This window comes from Panthera leo, chromosome C2 (assembly GCF_018350215.1).
Source record: "Panthera leo isolate Ple1 chromosome C2, P.leo_Ple1_pat1.1, whole genome shotgun sequence".
Lineage (NCBI taxonomy): Eukaryota > Metazoa > Chordata > Mammalia > Carnivora > Felidae > Panthera > Panthera leo.
In genome coordinates this window covers 147,588,070-147,609,783 of record NC_056687.1, presented here as the reverse complement: position 1 = coordinate 147,609,783, position 21,714 = coordinate 147,588,070, and the positions used below count along the sequence as shown (strand labels likewise).

At 46.4% G+C, this 21,714-nt stretch overlaps 1 protein-coding gene across 2 annotated transcripts in view; it reads right to left on the bottom strand.

Annotated features, from left to right (window-relative positions):
• CMTM8 (CKLF like MARVEL transmembrane domain containing 8) overlaps positions 1–21,714 on the bottom strand; it is a 108,728-nt gene that overhangs the window by 30,077 nt on the left and 56,937 nt on the right. Inside the window, exon 1 of one of the 2 annotated variants that reach the window (XM_042955970.1) lies at positions 7,697–7,837. The exons of the other annotated variant lie outside the window; for it this stretch is intronic. Within the exon in view, the coding sequence (XP_042811904.1) occupies positions 7,697–7,750 (54 nt within the window). The 5' untranslated portion in view covers positions 7,751–7,837. Of the gene's footprint in view, positions 1–7,696; positions 7,838–21,714 lie in introns of those variants that run through there. 2 annotated transcript variants of the gene reach the window in all.

Here is a 21,714-nt window from a genome sequence, read left to right as displayed (position 1 = left end):
TGACACGCCTCTCAAATGTAGGATCCTCTTGAATGTAGTGAATTGCTTCTGGTGAACAAAGTATGGCAGACATGATGCTATGTGACTTGGGAGGCTACGTCGTAAAGCCTACCTGCTGCTGTCTCAATATCGTGCTCCGGGGAAGTCAGTTGGTTAGCAGTCACGTTGTGGGGACATTTAGGCAGTCTTACAGAGAGGTCTACATGGAGAGGAACAGAGGCCACCCATCAGCAGCCAGCAGCTCCTTGCCAGCCAGGTGAGTGAGCCATCGTGGAAGTGGATTCTCCAGGCTCAGTCAAGCCTTCAATGACCGCAGCCCCAGATGACAGCTGACTGAGCCTCAGGAAAACACCTGAGCCACCACCACCTGGCCAAGGTGCTCTCGGACTCCTGACCTACAGAAACTGTGAGCGATAATAAATGTTTACTGTTCTTTGAAGCTAAGTTTGGGGGTGATTTGCTACATGGTAATAGATGACTAATACGCCAAGTTTCGGCCAATTTGGGCTCATACGCAAGAGGCAGTGTAGTAGGCAGAATGGACAGAAGACCTAAGTTTGTCACGAACTTGCTGTGAGAGGAGAGGTAGGCCATTTCACCTCCGGGCCTCGGTTTGTAACCCCATGAGATGGGTACAGCACTAGCTAGGTTGCTCAGGGTTTCAAGGTGTTTTGTGATCTGCAAAGATCTAGGCGAACAGCAGTGACTACTGGTCTCATGTTTTTTCTCCCAGGAAACATGACCTAATGCTCAGCATAGCTGGCAATTTGACAGTAAGGGTCCTAGCACACCTAGCTAGTGAAAGAAGGTGGGGGGTAGGGGTCTGTGCCCATAATTAGAACAGGATCAGGGTGCAGAGGAACGACTAGAGCAGGAGTTGGTAGGCTTTTTCTGTAAAGGACCACATAGTAAACACTTTTGGCTTTTCGGGCCATATGGTCTCTGTCACAACTACTCAACTCTGCCACTGTTTCATGAAAGCGGCCACAGACATTATGCAAATGGATGGGAGTAAGTGCGTACCACTAAAACTGTATTTATAAAACAGGCAGCAGGCTGGATTTGGCTGCCAGGCTATCATTTGCCAACCTCTGCCCTCCAGCCTTGCTTCTTCACCAAGTGTGTGGTCCCAGAGCAGCAGGATCAGCATCCCCAGGAGCTTGCCAGAAACGCCAACACTCAGGCCCACCCCGCTCTGCTGAATCAGCCTTCGTGGGGAAGGGGCCCAGCAACGGGTTTTCACAAGTCCCCCTGCCGCTCATGTTTGAGAAGCCTCACCTTCCACCCCTCCCTTCCACCTGAAGCCCCATGCCCCAGGGACCCAAGAGGAATCTCGGACGGCACTGACCCGATCAACAATCTTCGGGTCTATAAAGAACACCCGGAACCTCAGGATTCTCATGAGTCAGTGAAAAGCATTTGGTCGGTTGTCCTGGGTCACCAATAAGCAATGCAGCAGCCAGTCCTACCCAAATAGCTCAAGGAACCAGAGCAAGCTGTGTGGTGATGGCACCCAGGAGCAGAGGGATGGGAAGTGGCAATAATTCGAGGCCTCTCCTTCCCTGCGGCCTGGATGGATGGAACCCTTTGCCGTCAGATGCCAACATGGCTCCCGGCCCAACTTGTTTCTTTCAGCAAATTTATGCGAAGGCTGGATCCCTTCTGTTTTAGTGACGTGTGGGGGTATAAAAGGTAAGGAGGCAGAGGCCAAAGGATATCTCTTAAGGAACAGAAGAGATGAAAGGTTGATAGGAAAGAAGCAATAGGATGGGAGGGGATGGGATGCTGTAAAACAGCGTCTGCCACTTGTCTGTGGGAGACACTCGATCTTATAACAACACTAACGTCTTGCCTCTGAGCACCACACTGACCTAAAGTATTACCAGTTACACACTCTCCTCCCACTCAAGCCACACAACAGCCACACGACGTAGATAATCACAATCCCCATCCAGGCTCTGGGCTCAGAGCAGTGAACGGCCATCTCCAAAACCACATTCTACAAAGCTAGTAGAGCCATGGCTCAAAGCCAGGTCCGAGGACTGCTTTCTGCTACAGAACCTCCCAGCACTGCCCACAGGTCCACGGCTCCGCTGGCGGTCAAGGAGAGATCTTACGCGTGCAAGCCTTGATTTGTGTTGACCGCACTTCATCACAGGTGCCCTGCGGGGACGGCTCACAGGGTGAACCTGTTTCTCCCTGGGACATCTCCACCTCTGTCCTACCTTTAGGCACCAGGGAAGGAGGAGATCAGACCAAAAGGTTCTGACACAGTGGTAAACAGTATAATACCAGAAGTCACACGGCCACTCTTTAATGTCCATCTCAAAAGAACTGAAATAAAAATCAAACAGGGAGGGCTCTGAAATGCTTCCCTCCACCAAAGATGCACGGTGTGAAGAGCTGAGCCCTCATGTGGGAGGACCACTGTACTCTGGGCAGGAGGCTCTCTAGCTGTCTGTCTGGGCTGCTCTTCTCTGGGGTCTACTCACCCCCGGATGTTTAACTGGCTCTGAGGGCAGGACAGAAGATGCTTCATCTTCGAGTGAGAGTTCTGGTCTCCTGGCCTGCAGGCCTCCCTGCTTCCACGGAGCCGAAGGGGCCCTAGCAGACACGCTTGCCTCTTTGGAATCTATACTCCTTTGTTGTGTCCACTCTTCTTAATTCTGTGGTGTCCGGATTATCAGGCCTTTTTGTTTCAAACAGAAGACAATTTAGGAGGCCCTAAAGCATGATGGTCTGTCCAGGAAACACTGGAATCGGGTAATCGTCAACACACCTGTGCTACCCCGTTAGCCTTCGCCCCAATAGCAGCAGATGCACGAGGCCCAGTGGGGTCCAATGGCCATGGGCAGTTAAGTCAAGCAGCAGATATGGAGAAAGGTAAACATCTGGCCCCTAGAAACAAGTTTAGGAATGTCAAGTTGTGGCTCAAAGGGAGTCTGACCTCCACATTTTCATAGAGCCTCTCCCCCAGGCAAGCCAGTCTGCTTCCTATGGGAGATGCACAACTTACCAGAGCCGTACTTCGAGTGGGCAGACACTTAAGGACAGACGTAGCCCTCCCCTCCACATTGCCAGGGGCTGCCGGGGGATTGGAGTAATTCCTCTTTGAATGTGAGGTAGAATTCTCCAGCTAAGCCATTTGGCCCTGGGCTTTATCTTTCTTGGGAGGTTTTTGATCATTGATTTAATCTCGCTAATCATAGGTCTGTCTGGATTTTTAAAATCTTCACGATTCAGTCTTGGAAGGCTGCATGTTTCTCGAAATACATCCCTTTCTAGATTATCCTAGAACGTATATTCATATCATTGTCCTAGTAGTCTCTTGGATCCTTTTCATTTTTGTGACTTCAGTGTTAATGTCTCCTCTTTCATTTCTGATTGTTTTCTTTGAGTCTTTTCTCTTTTTTTCTTAGCCTAGCTAAGGGTTTGTCACTTTTGTTGATCCTTTGAAAGCACCAATTAAGTGTCGCTTTCTCGATGGCAAGACTCTCATACCCTTACAGCACAGAAATACCTGTATGTATTCATGGGTTCCAATATTCATTGACTAAAGGTTCACCTATTACCATAATAGAAAAGAATCTTCATGGAGAAGGAGGCCGATTTGTCATATTGCTGAAGATTGCCCAGGCAGTTTCAATACATTCCACACTTCAATCTTTTTGACCTGCCATATAAAAAATGCAATTTCTACCTACATTAAGGGCTAGGAGAGGCTTAGGCACTGTATATACAATTTAGTAGTTCAGAATGGAACCCTCCAGATGCCCTTCAAAAACACCTCATGTGCCAACTCTGCTATTTCATAACTAAGAAAAATGCAATGGGATCATTTTGGCAATTTTGCCTGGGAGTCTCCAATTCAAACTTCACTCCCAGAGTGAAAAACCAAAACCTTCAGGCAATCAAAAAAATCAAAGTAAGACAACCTCCTTAAAAATAAAATTCCCCTTGGCAGCTAATGAATTTCTAAAACAAGTCAGCAGTTTTTCACACTCAGACAAATGGTTCACCTCCACATTACCTTCCAGAGGCAACTAGAGACAACCAAATTCTATCTCCCGTGGCTCACACAGTCTCAGTAGGGACTGCCAACAAGAAGCTAGTCAAGGGCTGAGGAGGGACTCACCAAAATGGTCGGAATTACCCAATTCTCAAGGTGAAGGGCAGTGTGATACTTGACTGAGGCACTGTCCCCCAGCACGCAGACACTAGCCCCAGGTGAGAAAGCACACTTCCCCTGTACTTCATTCTCTAGCCAGCATCTGGAAGTTCAGACAAGCCTCAGCTCTGCTTCCAGAAGCCAAAAGAGCCACCAACCGGAAAGGGAACGATGGCTCATACATCATCTCAGACAGCTGGGTCTTTTGGCTTCAACACTGTCCTGATGACATACTGGCCTGGCTTCTCTCTGTTGGGACTCAGACACGCAGTGAGTCCCAATTATTTAATCAGGGTTTCTCAGGGTAGTCATTTGTCACATTCAGCATGTGCATTCCGACTATCTATACAAGTTTGATAACTTTGTTTGTATCTATCTATCTATCTATCTATCTATCTATCTATCTATCTATCTTAGAGAAAGTGCAAGAGGAGAGAGACCATGAACAGGGGAGAGGGGCAGAGGGAGAGAGAATCTCAAGCAGGCTCAGTGTGGAGCCTGACGTGGGGCTTGATCCCATGACCCTGGGATCATGACCTGAGCTGAAATCAAGAGTCAGATGCTCACCCGACTGAGCCACCCCGGTACCCCAAGAACTTTGTTTTCAATTAGATGAGCAGCATAATTATGGTAGAAAACTTGGACAATCTAGAAAAACATTAAGAAAACAAAAATCATTCATGCTCTTTTATGAGTCAGAGAAAACTAACCCTAACACTCTGGTAAAGGTGCTTCAAATGCTTAAGAATGTTTCCAATACAGAACATTATAAGCATAATATTTAGGGTCATGAAAAGTAAGGGCTGGCATTTGTAAAGCTCTCGGGAACTATGCCTGGTACAGTAACTTGTTGGGAGATACTATGGGCACTTGTTAGAAATGCAGATCCCTGGGTATACCCCAGACTGTTTAAGAGGCATTTCTTTCTTTCTTTTTTATGTTTGTTTATTTTTGAGAGAGAGACAAAGCACAGTGGGGGAGGGGCAGAGAGAGAGAGAGAGAGGATATGAAGCAGGCTCCAGGCTCTGAGCTGTCAGCTCAAACTCACGAGCTGTAAGATCATGACCTGAACTGAAGTCAGACGCTTAAATGACTGAGCCACCCAGGCGCCCCTAAAAGGGGCATTTCTGAAGAAGGCCTGGGCATCTGTATTTTAAGCATTTCCTCACCTCATCCTTATAATCAGGTAAGTCGAAGCATTCAGCATTCAGGCTGCTACTGGAAGCTACTGTTGGCAGCTTCCTAATAAGGTCCCTTATCTAAAAATGCCTATTTTGTGTTTGTACTGAACTGACAATCTGGTCGGGTAGAGAATATACTCTCTTTTTTTCAGTTTTTTTAAAATAACAGCTTTGAGCTATAATTCATATAACATAAAACACAAAAATGTACAATTCAATGGACTATAGTATATTCACAGAGTTGTGTAAATATCACCACAATCAATTTTAGATCATTTTCATCCTCCTAAAAAGAAATCCTGTACCCACTGGCGGTCACTCCCCATTTCCCCTCAACCACACTCCATCCCAGCCTCCCAGTCCTAGGCAGCCATCTACTGTCCGTCTCCATCAATTTGCCTATTCTGGACCTTCTTCCATGTTGCAGCAAGTATCAATACTTCACTCCTTTTTATTCATGAAAAACGTCCCACTGTATGGACATGCCACATTTCGTTTATCTATCTGTCAGACAGCTGATGGACATTTCGGTTGTTTCTCCATTTTGGCTATTATGAATAATACTGCTGTGAATATTTGTGTGTACATGTTTTATGTGGATATAGGTTTTCAATTCCCTTGGGCACCTTCCTAGGGGTGGAATTGCTGGGTCACATGACTCCATATTTAACCTTTTGAGGTAACGAAAGACTGTTTCCCAAAGTGCCTGCACCACTTTACGTTCCTACCGGCAGTAAGGTGAAGCTTCTCATTTCTCTGCAGGGACATCCTTGCCAACACTCATTGTGTTTTTGAGTCTAGGCATCTTAGTGGGAAGGAAATGGTATCTCACCATGGTTTTGATCTACATTTCCTGATGGCTAACGACTCCGAACATCCTTTCATGTGCTTATTGGCCATTTGTTTATCTTTGGACAAACATCTATTCAGGCCCTTTTCTCATTCAGTAGTTGGATTGTCTTTTTATTATTGAGTTGTAAGAGTTTCTTTGCATTTTGTTTTTTTTTAGTGTTTAGTTATATTTGAGAGAGCGAGGGAGAGAGTGAACGCAAGCAGGTGAGGGGCAGAGAGAGCGAGACACAGAATCTGAAGCAGGCTCCAAGTTCCGAGTTGTCAGCACAGAGCATGATGCAGGGCTTGAACCCATAAGCCGTGAGATCATGACCTGAGCCGAAGTCGGATGCTTAACCGACTGCACCACCCAGGCACCCCAAGAGTTTCTTTCTAAATAGCAGGATCATCAACGTTTTCCTCCTAATACTTATCTATTTGTTTGTTTGTTTATTTGTATTTATTTTTAAGTAGGCTCCATGCCCAGAGCATAGTCCAATGAGGGGCTTGAATTCACAACCCCGAGATCGAGATCTGGGCTGCAGTCAAGAGTTGGATGCTTAACTGACTGAGCCACCCTGGCATCCCCTCCTATGCACCAATGGCTATGTTTTAATTTTTTTTTTTTAACATTTATTCATTTTTAAGAGACAGAGACAGAGCACGAGTGGGGCAGGGCAGAGACAGAGGGAGACCTAGAATCTGAAGCAGGCTGCAGGCTCTGAGCTGTCAGCACACAGCCTGACGTGGGGCTCAAACCCACGAACCACGAGATCATGACCTGAGCCGATGTCACAGGCTCAACCAATGGAGCCACCCCGGTGCCCCACCAACAGCTATGTTTTAAATACAGGTGAGCCCCAATATTTTAAGAGCTTTTTTTTTTTTCTAGAAGATGTTATCAGGTTGCTGTAAATCAAAATTTATTTAAAAAGCTTATTCACAAGAGGATGCACAGAATCCTGTTTGGGAGAATAATCACTTTCTAATTTAGTTTCCACGTAAACTCAAACTTTCCTGGATTGCATCTATTTATAGCACCTCTGTGTAAAACTCCATTTCTCATTCTTCCAGCAACTGAATGGAGGTCACAAAGGTTACTGGACACCAGGACAACCAAAGAGACAGGCACTGCACACGGCCAGTGCGTACAAGAGAGATCATTCAGTGTGGCCAGGGAGATAAAGCAAACAGAAAACCCTGCTGCAGCAAGGCCAATGGTAAGGACCAGAGAAGTGCAATCATGTCATGAAATGCTGAATGATTCCTTCAGGGGCAGCAATAAATAACTCGGGTGCTCAGAGAGGATTAAGGGCATCAGGAAGGCCAGGACCTCAATGGGTGTAGCTGCTCTCCAGGCAGGGGTGAGGCTGGGACTTGGCATCTACATGCTTTAAGGATGTGGGCAAAAGGCCAGAGGGTTGGCAATGCTCGGGACGGCAGTAGGAGTTGTGGAGGGAGAGGGCGGTTGGGCCACCCTTGGAATGGCGGGCTAAGGAGTTCAGAATTTACTCACCAGGCAGGCATGATGGAACCAGCGGCATTTTTTGGAAACAGCTATCTCTGGCATCAGCGTTTCGGAGTTGGCATATCTTCAAAATCTCCTTTGGCAATGGGAGAAAGTCACGTGACTGAGGGTGGGCTAGTCATCAGGAGGATTTGTTTCAATGCCATGTTGCCTAGAAGGCCGGCGGATGGGCAGACAGCAGCAGATCGGGCTGGCCGGCTGGCCTCTACACTTCTCCCGGCTGCCTTTGCATCTTGGCAGCAGACGTGCATTCTTGGGAGAGGGTTCTAAGCCTGATGTCCCAAGCTGGCTTATTTCATGGGTCCCCCTAAGAGCCTCCACCCTGGGTGATGCCATCCTCCTGGGAAAGTGATACTCCTCCACTTGGTGGGTTCAAATGCTCAATGCAGTATTTTACAGTTGGCCGCTGGTCCTTTGGGACTTTTCCTGAGACTACTGAGGAATGAGAAGGAATAGTATACAGCACACAACTAATCTTTGGGAAGGAAAGGACCTTTGGGAGTACAGGAAGCCATGTTACCTTAGCATCGGTTTTATCCGAAGATTTGGGGCTGAGGTGGGGAAGAGGTACTATCATAGATAAACCCCTACTCAGCACCTGCTACAGACCTGATGTTTGTGTGCCCCTGAAATTCCTATGTTCACACCTAATCCCCAGTGTGACGGTGTTTGGAGGTGGGGCCTCTGGAAGGTGATTAGGCTCCACCCTCATGAACAGGATTAGCGTCCTTATAAAAGAGACCCTAGGAAGCTCACTCTCTCCTTGTGCCAACAAAGATGGCCAAATATGAACCAGGAAGTAGGTCCCCATTAGACATCCAATCTGCCTTCGTGCAGAACTGTGAGAGGGAAATTTCTGTTGTTTATAAACAATCCGGTCTATGGTATTCTGTTATAGCAGCCTAAATGGACGAAGACAGAAATTGAAAATCAAAGCCAGAAATATCGCAGAGGAAAAAGCTCACAGGAATTAAAAACATCAAATACAAAACGCCCTCCCCCAAATTTTACCCGGGTAGCTTCATCCTCAGATCCCTGAGAGAATGAGCTTTACTCTCAGAGGTTTGGGATATTTTGGTTGAAAAAATGTAATAAACACAGGCTTATAGAAACAAGACTCGTGAATTTAGATACCTACTGTGACATTTCTCTTCTGCTGAGTGTTCAAAAATAGACAAGCTCCTTCCACTACTGTAGGAGCAAGCATATTATCCATGGCTTAGCATGGACTTTTCTCTGAAGGACAGCTGATCATGGGGGCTTTTTAAAGGTTGCCAGTAACACTGCATTATTATTGGAACCTCTTTTTCCTCCTGCAACTAGTTATACCTAAACGCCCCTTGGTCTATTTCACAATTTAAATAGGTGTGTAAGGATCCCCAGGGGTGGTCATAGGTCAGTGCTCCCATTAAAACCAGAACAAGGTGCCAGTGCCAGTGGAGCTGACGTTTTAAACAGTGCGCTAAACTCCCTCCTGGGCAAGATGATGCGGGAGACCCCAGTCTCCTTTGCCTTAGATGAGTTTAACAGTAATAATTCCCTAACTGAGGAAAATGAGACTGCTACCTTCTTCACCTGTCTTAGAGAAGCGGGAGGCACAGTTCCATGTAGAGAAGGCCACACCAAAACAAGCCCGTAAGCCTGAGAGGACTATGTAAACTGTGGCTTGTCCACTGGAGGCAGAAAATGTTAACAAATAGGTTATTATATATATAATAATATATTGTTTATATATAAATATAAATATATATATATATATAAAATGGTTTTACGTTATAAGCAAACAGCTTCACAACCAGACTCCCGACACCTTACTTTATTGGGTTTTTTTATTGTTATTACTGTTTTCAGTAGGTCTCATGCCCAGCACAGAGCCCAACATGGGGCTTGAACTCACAGCCCTGAGATCAAGATCTGAGCTGAGATCAAGAGTCGGATGCTGGCTGTGCCACCCAGGCTCCACGACACATTTTGATTGTTCTTAATGGTGCAATAGGTTATATTGCAAACCACTGGTGAAAAATTAAAAGCCTGATCATTGTAAACAAAATAGAAATGAAGGGGAGCAACATGGGGCTGACATATCCAAGTCAAAGTTTGCCAAAAATCCCCAAAATTCACGTTCCAGATTCAAGGCCACTCGTGGCTGCATCCACCAAAGTTTTTGCAGGGATGTCAGTAACTAGCAGAGCTGGTCAGCTTTGGCCTTGGCCTGCATCATATTGTAGAGGAGAAAAAAAGAAACAGCTAGCACTCCCTGAGTCCATATCACGAACGAAAGGATTCCTAAGGATCACCGCCAATCGCGACAACAGCTTGACGGTGTTGGCAATTTTGTCCACGTTTTAAAAACGGAGAAATAGAGGCAAAGTTGGCAATTTGCCCAAAGCCAACAACAGGTGGAGGATTTGCACCTGATTTTCTAACATCAAAAGGCCGTACTCACTTATAAGATCTTTGGCCACTTCTGAGTTATGCTCAAAAAACCAGAAAGGGATCTGGCTGTCCAGACTCCTTGGGTAACAGACACCGTCCCAGACAAGCTCAAGTGCAAAAGGGGCTCTTGTCGCAAAGCTCTCAGTCTCTAGGCGACAAGGGCGGGATGACTTGGTCTCTGGTTCAGGAACAACAGGGAACTATTTATGTGCAAGCACTATTAGGAATAAAAGTCACAGACCTACATTGTGGGCAAACGTTACCAAGTTTGAGAGTCAAAGTCTGGCCATGTTGACGTTAACTTACAAATACGTTTTTTATGCAGAGAGAAAACAAACTACCTAAGACAGAGATGGAGAATCCGGGGAAAACGTGGAAATGGTTGTTTCATCACTGCAGCTGAGTCTAGGAAATCCATGAATGCATCTCCAGGAAGCAAACTGGGGACAGGCGGCCTGACAGACAAGTGACCAGTGGAAAGCTACCAGAGGAGGCCCATGACAGCCACCGGCTGTTCCTTTTGCTACTCCCCCTCCCCAAGCGCCATGCTGGCCTCAGGAGCTCTGCAGCTGCCAGATGTGCACCCCGGGGGGTTCCCCCCCGCAGTCTTCCCACCAGACCATCTGAATTTCTCTTGGCTTGAACATCCCTGGGCCACTTGATAACTATTATGCCGGACCTCACTGCCTCCTTGCTTCTGTAGGAAAGGGCTGGCACCTGGGTCAATGTCTTTGGTAAGAGGGCATGAAGCTCTCCGTGAGGTCTAACCCTGCCCAGCCCCCAAAACATCTACTTTGGAGAAGCAGGAACCAAGATCTACCAAGATGCTGTGGGGAACACAAGACGTCCCCTCTGCTGCTTCTGTCTCTGGATTTCTTTGTATCCCAGCCACATGGAAGGAAAATGTTGCCCATGTGGTCAATGCCAGGGCGCTAGCCTCTTAGGGAGAGACTACAGCAACTCAGTCTCCAGTCTCAGTTCTTAGAGAACACTCTGAGTGACCCAGTTTGGGTCAGGTGCCTGCCCCTCAACCACACAACAGTGGCCTGGCTGGGCCAGGTGTGGAGGGTGAAATATCACCAGGAGTGAACGTGGCTATTGCTGCTGCCATGATATGTAAAGAGAAGGGCTGATAATTCTTAGAAACTCTGTGAGCAAAGAACTCAACAGGTGTTCATGACCAGGACAGCATTAAAAGTGGCCCAGCCAGTTGAGTGGCTCAGTCGGTTAAACGTCTGACTTCGGCTCAGGTCATGACCTCAGGGTTTGTGAGCCCTGCATCAGGCTCTGTGCTGACAGTGTGGAGCCTGTTGAAATTCTGTGTCTCTCTCTCTCTCTCTCTCTCTCAAAAAGAGGGAGAAGTGACTTAGCTATCTATGAGGAGGTTAAAACTCTTATAGGGAAAATACTAAACTTGGTCCAAGCAAAATTTAAATTATTTTCAGGCCAGCTCCTCACTGACTCCAAATGCTCCCAATAAGTGATGCACACACTACTAAAGAATATTTGAAAGAGGACCAAATAATTGCCTTCCTGACCACTCCAAGCAGAAAAACACAAGAAGCCATCTGATTAATACAGAGTTAGTATGTAATGTTGGAATAATCTAAATCGGATTGCATGCTAACTTGGGTTCTTGAACCGCTAGCTGAATAGCTCTGGCACCTGTAGGTTTTTTTCTCTCAAATACATATTAGGCTCAAGTTCCAGGTACCTTGAATAAACACTTTTTCCCCACAGGAAGAGAAGTGCATCATTTAGCACTGAGGTCAGCAAACTTATTCTGCAAGGGGCCAGATAGTAAATATTTTAGGCTTTGCAGGACAGACAGTTGCAATAACTCATGTCCGTGGTTGAGGCCTGAAAGCAGCCAACGTGTAAACAAATGGGCATGGTTGTGTTTGAACAAGAACTTCTGAAAACAGGCAGCAGAGGCCAGATTTGGCCCCCAGGCTGTAGTTTGCTGACTCCTGATCTGGCAGATTACAGTTGCCCTTCATAGCAAACCAGGTTTGGGATAATGCGGTGGGGCTCCCTACCCAGGAAGGCACATTCCTCCTCACCGGAACATTTCAGGGAAGAAGTCAGGACTTGCCTCTCCTTCCTCCCAACGCTCCTGAGAGGGGCCTTCACCCCTTCATCAGTCCACGCTCACGCACACTCACATTGCACACGCACGCTTTTGCTAGCTGTCTGTTTTTCTCTCTCTTCCCTCTCTGGTCTTTTGTTCTCAGCAGATTTTCAAGTGGACGAGCCGAGGTCTGACCCGAGTCTCACTGAGGTCTGCAATATTGTTTAAATAGCGCCACGTTTTCCTGGGAAACAATGCTGGCGTGGCTCTTTCTCTAACAGGAAACTACACCTCTGACATGTGCATTTTTATACTCTGTCTTCCGGCTGGGCCATATAAGTAAAAGGGCCTGTCCTTAGCAGATACCAGTGCTGGTTTTTGAAGCCCAAAGCAATTTCCAATGCATGAAACCTCCAGAAAAGGAAAGCCATTGTCGCCCAAGAAGCACAAAGATGCTTTAAAATAATTTTGGCGGGGGTTGGGAGAGGTGCCTGGGTGGCTCAGTCAGTTAAGTATCAAAGTCTTGATTTCGGCTCAGATCACGATCTCATGGTTCATGAGTTCGAGCCCCGCATCGGTCTCTGCACTAACAGAACGGAGCCTCTCTCTTCCCCGCTCTCTGTTCCTACCCTGCTCATGCGCTCTCTCTCAAAATAAATAAACTTAAAAAAAAAAAGTAAGTTTGGCAGGGGTGGGGGTGGGTAGAGAAGGAAGGAAGTTACCCCAAATGACGAACTGGAAGTAAAATAAGATGATGGAGTCAAAGAAAGTCACTACTGTTTTCCAGGTGATTTTTTGGGGGGACAGAAACTAAGTTTACACAGAGTTTCAAAGGTGAAAGGAAACAACATCTCCTTCCTCCCTCATCTTAACTACCACACACACCCCCTCACCTCCACCCCGGGCCTGCACCACACCCTGACTCCAGGAAAAAACAAAGACAAATGCCAAGGAAGGGAATCAGGTACGTCTTGAAGAAATGTAAGTTAATCCAATTCTATTTTTTTAAATTTTTAAATTTTATTTGTTTTAAATTTTTTTTAACGTTTATTTATTTTTTTTTTTAAATTTTTTTTTCAACGTTTTTTATTTATTTTTGGGACAGAGCGAGACAGAGCATGAATGGGGGAGGGGCAGAGAGAGAAGGAGACACAGAATCGGAAACAGGCTCCAGGCTCCGAGCCATCAGCCCAGAGCCTGACGCGGGGCTCGAACTCACGGACCGCGAGATCGTGACCTGGCTGAAGTCGGACGCTTAACCGACTGCGCCACCCAGGCGCCCCACGTTTATTTATTTTTGAGACAGAGAGAGACAGAGCATGAACGGGAGAGGGTCAGAGAGAGAGGGAGACACAGAATCTGAAGCAGGCTCCAGGCTCTGAGCAGTCAGCACAGAGCCCGACGTGGGGCTCGAACTCACAGACAGTGAGATCGTGACCTGAGCCGAAGTCGGACGCTCAACCGACTGAGCCACCCAGGCGCCCCTATTTTTTTTTTTAATAACAGCTTTGTTGAGATGTAATTTACACATCATAAAATTCACCCATTTAAAGGGTACGACTGAATGGGTTTTAGTGCCTTAGAATTGTACAGCCATCACCACAACTGGGGAACATTTTCGGCACACTGTAGAAACCCCTTCCCCATCCACGGCCACTCTTCATTCCCCTACCACTGCCATCCGCTGCCCTAAGCAACCACTCGCCTATCGCTACAGCTCTGCCTCTGCTGGGCACTTGATCATGGAAGTGGCATCATACGTCACACAGCCCTTTGTGTCTGGCTTCCTTCACTTAGCATAATGCTGCCAACGTTCAGCAATGTTGTGGCAGGAATCAGTGGCATGTATTTCAATGTCTGGATAACATTCCACTGTATGATAAACTACATTTTGTCTATTCGTCGGCTGATGAACACTTGGGTTGCTTCCCTTTTTTGGCTCTTGTGAATAATGCTGCTATAAACCCTCACGTACAAAAATTTGTATGTTACCATATATCTTCATTTCTCTCTCTCTTTTTTTTTTTTTAACTTTTATTTATTTTTGAGAGAGAGAGAGAGAAACAGAGCCTGAGCAGGAGAGGGGCAGAGAGAGAGAGGGAGACACAGAATCTGAAGCAGGCTCCAAGCTCTGAGCTGTCAGCACAGGGCCCGACGCGGGGCTCGAACCCACGGACTGCGAGATCATGACCTGAGACGAAGTCAGACGCTTAACCGCTAACCGCTAACCGACGGAACCACCCAGGCGCCCCTCTTCGTTTCTCTTAAATCTAGTCCTATTTTGCATGTATAAGGGAAGCCTGCTGAGGATCTGAGGGTGTGGCCCGGCGGGGGTCAGGTTAGATGTTTAGATAACAGACATACAGGATCTCTAGTCAGAAGGAGCGGAAGTCTTTCCAGATACTCCCTCTCCTACACAGCTGCTCAGAGCAGAACAGGACTGTATGAGGAAATACACATGGGCCTCAACTTTCAAGTTCAATTTTGGCACATTACTGATTGCAACCCCAAAGGCCTTTAACGTTAAGCATCCTGACGTCAGCTGACAAACCAATATTTCCACCAAGGGTTGTTTTTTTCCTAGGGTGGTTTTGACAGCTCTGTCTGTCATGCCTACTTCTACAGCAGAGCAAGTTTGCACAAATATCTGAATATTTTGTGGCCTCTTAGCCTTATTAGGCTTTTAAAGTGGGTGGGAAGTGGAAAACTGGAATTGCTGGTGCCAGTGGTAATACTGTTAACCACACGTTCACAGGATGAAAGCCACTGGGCTGGTCAACTGAGAAGGACAAGCTTAACATGTAGGAAATGCTGAAAGTCACTCTCCAAAGAGCATCTGCAAAGCAAGGTGATGAAGTGATAAAACCTTTAAAAGCATGGGCTGAGGACTAATACTTCAAAAAATAATCCAGCATGGGGCGCCTGGGTGACTCGGTCATTTGGGTGTCTGACTCTCGATCTTGGCTCATGTCATGATCCCATGGTGTGGGATCCAGCCCTGCATCGGGCTTCACGCGGGCTGTGGAATCTGCTTAAGATTCTCTCCCTCTCCCCCCTCCTCCCCCACCCCCCCTCTGTCCCTCTCCCCCACTCACACATGTGCACTCTCTCTCTAAAATAAAAAAAAATAAAGAGGCACCTGGGTGGCTCAGTTGGTTAAGCATCTGACTTCGGCTCAGGTCATGATCTCGCGGTCTGTGAGTTCGAGCCCCGCGTTGGGCTCTGTGCTGATAGCTCAGAGCCTGAAGCCTGTTTCAGTCTGTGTCTCCCTCTCTCTCTGACCCTCCCCCGTTCATGCTCTGTCTCTCCCTGTCTCAAAAATAAATAAAATGTTAAAAATAAAATAAAATAAAATAAAATAAAATAAAATAAAATAAAAAAATAAAATAAAATAAAATAAAATAAAATAAAATAAAATAAAATAAAATAAAAAAAATAAAGAGGCACCTGGGTGGCTCAGTCGGTTAAGCATCTGACTTCGGCTCAGGTCGTGACCTCACAGTTTGTGGGTTCAAGCCCCGCGTCGGGCTCTGTGCTGACAGCTCAGAGCCTGGAGCCTACTTCTGATTCTGTGTCTCCCCCTCTCTACCCCTCCCCCACTCACGTTCTCTCTCTCTCTCTCTCTCTCTCAGAAAATAAACATTAAAAAATTTTTTTAATTAAAAAAAATTCTACCTTAAAACGTAATATTTAAAAAATAGTGAAAGAAAATTCCTATCTTTCAGAGCTCCAGACTAATATATTTACAGATGAAATGAGACGTCATCTAGGATTCCCTTCAAAATCCTCCTGGAGGAAGAGTGGGTAGGAATAGAGATGAAACAACATTGACTATAAATTAGCAATTACTGAAACTGGGCAGTGGCCACGTGGGAGTTTATTATGCTCAGTTTGAAACTTCCCGTAAAGAAGTAAAAATAAAACCACATATTCCTAGATGCAGAGAGAAGTTCCCAGGGTCTTGGCACCACCAACAGGGCAACTGTTGGCTGCAGACACCTTGATATCAAAGGAGGAAGACTGGGGTTGAAATTCTTCCTGATTAAATTCTTCGAACTGGCAATTATACTGACATGGCTCAGAAACTGAAAAGTGTAAGAAATCAGACAGTGGGAAGGCTATCACCAATCCCCTTTGGGGTCCCTCTCTTGCTACACCTTTCCCTCCCTAACCCCTTGAGGCAAGCGCTGTTATCAGTTTCCTGGGTACCTTTCCAAAATTATACATAGCTCCCCTACTCCCCACCCCTTGCTGTCCTGACTTAATGCATTTTGGAGACCTGTTCCAAGATCTTAGAATGCATCCTTGTTTCTCAATCAACTGCTACATACTCTTCCTGAGTACACAGTGTCTCTGATAACTTCCCTGTTGGTGCACATTTTGCAGCTGCCAAGAATCACCTCATACACATACCATTTTGTAGGTGTTCGGGTGTGCTGTGGGCAAATGTATACAGAAGTGGGACTACTGAGTCAAAGAATATTTGCATTTAATCCTGGTGATGGCTATTGTTAAATGGCTGTTCATAAAGGTTAGACTTTCATTTACTTCTATTTGCTTTACCACCAATAATAGGTGACTGTAAAAATAAACCCTGGACAGAGTTATGACCATCGCTTGCCTTCTCCTCTACAGCAGTATTCAAGGAAGACGGACCAAGTTGGACATGAAGAATTTACTTTAGAAAAGTCATCACAATTGTCCATACTTACTGCTTAATCCGTGTTTTAAGTACTTGCATAAAAAATAAATTAACATTTACTAAGCAGCCCCTGAAGGCCAGGCAATGCTCTAAGCTTAATCATTACACGGCCTTGAGGCCAATTCTATTACCAACCTCAACTGAGACGAGGAAAGAAGGCTGCACACGAGTAACTGTCCCAGATCACACAGCTTGGGAGTGACAAGCTGATGTCAGATGCACTTCACCCTCTCCCTCTGTGGCTTTTCTGTGCACAACCCCCTAGAGACTCAGAAAATGTGCAAATTTAGGTCCCAAGCCACTTCCCAATATTCAGGTCTCTTACAGTAATACATAAGTTTGGGATTCAATCTTCAAACACTGGCTTGTCCTATACTGTTAGGGATAAATTAAACACAAAAGCGTTTTCTTATCACAGGAAAACATCTACCATATTGGCAAAGAGACCTCCAAATCTGGGCTCACAGTCAGTCAGGGATTTGATCTGAGTGCCGTGCCCTGAAATATTTATAAATGGAAAATGATTCACATAGGGGCGCCTGGGTGGCTCAGTCGGTTAAGCGTCTGACTTCAGCTCAGGTCACGATCTCATGGTCTGTGAGTTCGAGCCCCGCGTCAGGCTCTGGGCTGATGGCTCAGAGCCTGGAGCCTCCTTCCGATTCTGTGTCTCCCTCTCTCTCTGCCCCTCCCCAGTTCATGCTCTGTCTCTCTCTGTCCCAAAAATAAATAAACGTTAAAAAAAAAAAATAAAATAAAAAAAAAAAGAAAATGATTCACATTAAAAAAAAAAATCACATCAGTCCATATATTCTATGACTTAGGGGAAAAAGAATGAAAGAAAGAAAGAAAGAAAGAAAGAAAGAAAGAAAGAAAGAAAGAAAAGAAAGTTAGCCCTGAGGAGTTCTCTTGCCATATAACCCATTGGTTTCTAAAAAACTTTACCAAAAAATTTAGCTTTCAACTCAAATCATTCCACTTGCCTTCCCACCTCATCCCCAAACATCATTCCCTTTTCTACATTTGAGTCTCGATGCACTGCTGTCTTGGAAAAAAGAACCCTAGAGCCAGCAAGGAAGCATTTTTATATTCAGCTCTCATTTCATATTCGGGTAGTGCAGCGATCGACAAATGATTCAACGTCTCCATAAGGTCTTACATATTTAGCCACAAACCTTCTCACAATAAAGGTCACGTTTTTGTCATGCCTTCTGTTAACCGTCTTCTAAGTTGCTCTGAAAAAGCTGCCCATCTGTCAAGTCTTGAGACCCAACATGTAAACACTGGGCATCTGGAAAAGTCTGAGTTAATCTTGGAGGAATTTTTTTTTCAAAGACAGTGGCCAAAACGTTATCAAAACTGCTTAACTAGTCGATGGACCTGAGCAAATAAAGAGGTAGAATCATAGAAGCTTTAGATTTCAGCGATTTCCTTTTGTTAACTTTCCAGAGGATGTCTAGTTATTTCAAGGAATGTCAGGAGAGTCTCAAAATACAACTGACTCATTAAAAAGAGAGAGAGAGAGGGTGCCATTTGGCTTTCCTAAAAGGAATCGAGTATACGTTATCAATTCCAGATAATTTAGGAATAATACCACAAGCCACCAAAAAATATGCCACCTGCTCCTGAAGTCATGTTTCAAAGTATGTTCTTAAAGGTACTCCATGAAAACAGGGTTTATGGTTAGATTCGTTTGGGAAAGGTGGATTCTAGCCAACCCTTGGAGATGTAGCACACTGAAGGCTCTAAAGGGGCTCACGGTAATAAAACTGACCTTGTCTAACCTGGCCTTTTCCAAACTTATTTGGCCATGGAATGCCTTTCATTCAAAACCTAACATGCCAGGGATCCCACTGTGCAGAGTCCTCTTGGAGCACCTGGACAGGTACACCTCTGTTCCATCACTATCCTCACCCTGCCGTGTGTTTCAGGGTCACTGTCCACTTCTCTTCTTCCCTGCAATGTGAAGTTTTGAAAACAAGGAATGTGCTTTAGCTACCTCTGTGTTTCCCCCAGCACTCAGTTTACCACTGAACGACTGACCCCAAAGACTCACAGCGGCACTCAGAAGTCAGGAAGCACGAACAGAGAAACTGGAGAGGAGAGCTGCGATGGGGATTTCCAGCACTTACTAAAGTGTCAGGCTACGTTCACGAGAACACACAATTCAAGGTCTCTGTAAAAAAGGCTGTCAATGTCTCCATCGGCGATGCCTCAGTTGGACCCACCCCAGAAAAGTCTCCCTCCTTACTGATAACGGAAAGAAAGAAAATGGACGGGGCGCCTGGGTGGCGCAGTCGGTTAAGCGTCCGACTTCAGCCAGGTCATGATCTCGCGGTCCGTGAGTTCGAGCCCCGCGTCAGGCTCTGGGCTGATGGCTCGGAGCCTGGAGCCTGTTTCCGATTCTGTGTCTCCCTCTCTCTCTGCCCCTCCCCCGTTCATGCTCTGTCTCTCTCTCTGTCCCAAAAATAAATAAAAAACGTTGGAAAAAAAAAAAAAAAGAAAAGAAAATGGACATATTAGGAAAAAAAGTCCTTGGGCGCCTGGGTGGCTCAGTCAGTTAGGCGCCCGACTCTTGATTTCGGCTCAGGTCATGATCTCTACAGTTCGCAGAGATCGAGGCCCACGTCAGGCTCCGTGCTGACAGCACGGAGCCTGCTTGGGATTCTCTCTCTCCCTCTCTCTCTGTCCCTCCCCACTCATGTTCTCTAAGTAGATAAAAAAAAAAAAAAAAAAAATCCTGCCTTACTCCTCTTACCCATGTCCCCCCTGAGCCAGACCTGACTTCACACCCTCAGCCCGTGAAGGGTTGGCTCCTCTCAGACACATCCTAACCATCCCTCGACTCCTAACAGAGGGACTGTGGGTCCGGTGCTCCCAACGTGCTCCCCCTCATCCCCTTCTTCCCCAGGCATCCCCATACACAGTGTTTCCTCTCACCCCGGCACAGCCATAGAATAACAAAGGTGCCATTTTCTTGAGTCCACTGCTCCCCTTTTTCCGCATCCCTGGTTCTGCTGATGCAGAACAAAGCATTAATGCTTTACTTTTCTGGGTTGGCTGCTACTGTAGCTGTACCAGCCTCCAAGATGAGAAATAAATCATGTAGAACCTTCTACAGGAACTAGCTTTGGGAGCATCTCTGAGGCTGAGTGGTCTTCCTTTTAAAAAGTGATGCTTAGACTACCAGCACCCAAATCTCTTGGTGAGTTTGTAAAAAATGCAAGTGCCTGGGCTCCATCCCAGAACTCCTGGGTCAGGATCTCTGGGTGCATGGTGGGGGGTGCTCAAGAAGCTACGTTTAACAACTTACGTGTGACTCATGGATGCACGGTACTTTGACAACCGCTGCTTTAAAAGACCGAGTGAAGAGGGCAAAGCGGGAGAAGGAATGACATTGTGATAGAAAGAATAATGGCCTCCTAGAGATGTCCACATCCTAGTCCCCAGGACCTGTGGCTGTCACCTTACGCAGCGGGCATGATTAAATTAATAATTCTGGGACAGGGAGGTTATCCTGGATTATTAGATGGGCTCAATGGTCCATAAGGGTCCCTACAAGTGAAAAACAGAGGCAGGGGAGTCCGAGTCAGAGAGAGATTTGGAAATGGCTGTAAAGATGGAGGAAGAAGCCATGGGCCAAGCACACAGATTCTCCCTTCGAGGAACCAGAAGGAACCAGCCCCACCAACACTTCGGTGTTAGCCCAGTGAGACTGATTTTGGACTTCTGACCTCCAGAACTGTAAGAGAATAAATCTGTGTTGCTTTACGCCACTAAGTCTGTCATAATTTGTTATAGAATCAATAGGAAACGAACACACACACACACACACACACACACACACACACACACACACACATACAACGAGAAACCTGAAAAAGCCAGGACTGTACTAAGCTTGTAGCCCAGATGTCAAATATATCTCCCCTCTAAGAGGCAGATATTTTAAGTGAAAAATGCCAGCCAGCCAAAAGAATAGAAATGCTTCTGGGCGTACAGACGGAAGAAGACAGAGGCGGGAACAGCTTGCGGGGCACGACAGCGGTGCCGCTGATGGTGGTGGTGCCCCGGGTTCTCCCTGTGTGCCAGGCACCCCGTCCTAAGCTCTTCTACGGGCAAGACCGTTTCGTCTTCACAACTCCATCAGGCAGTTACCACTCTGCAGGGCAGGACAGCACATCACTGAGAGGAAGAGGGAGGTGGAAGCTGCAACACAGATGTCACTGTCACCGAGGGTGGACTGGGTTAGGAAAGTGTGGGGAGGGGCAGCCGGAACTGAGGGAGGGAAAGCTAGCTGCCTGCGATGGAGGTGCTGTGGGGAAGGAGGAGGTCTGGAGTAGCTAAGCTGCACACAGCAAGGGGTGAGTTCAACCAAACGGCCTAGAGGGTGGAGGGAAAGAGTTAGACCAGACATGGGGGCCACAGGTAGGCTGGGAGCCCGGGTGACTGGCTGCTGAGCAGAAAGTTCTGGAACAGCTTCGAGGGCCCAAAGGCCACATGCCTGTTCTCTGCCTGAATCTTCTCCAATCAGAAAGCAAAACTGGAGTGTGGTGCCCAAGTGCCATGGGGGACAACTGCGGATCTGAATTGAGGAAGCACATTTTGAAAGCATCATCCCAAGTAAGGTGACAAACTTCCTTCCACCAGAACTTCCTTCCACCATTCCACCAGGAATGGACACAAAAGAATGAATATACTACAAATGTCTTTAAAAATGATACTCTTGGGGCGCCTGGGTGGCTCAGTCGGTTAAACGTCCGACTTCAGCTCAGGTCACGATCTCGCAGTTCGTGGGTT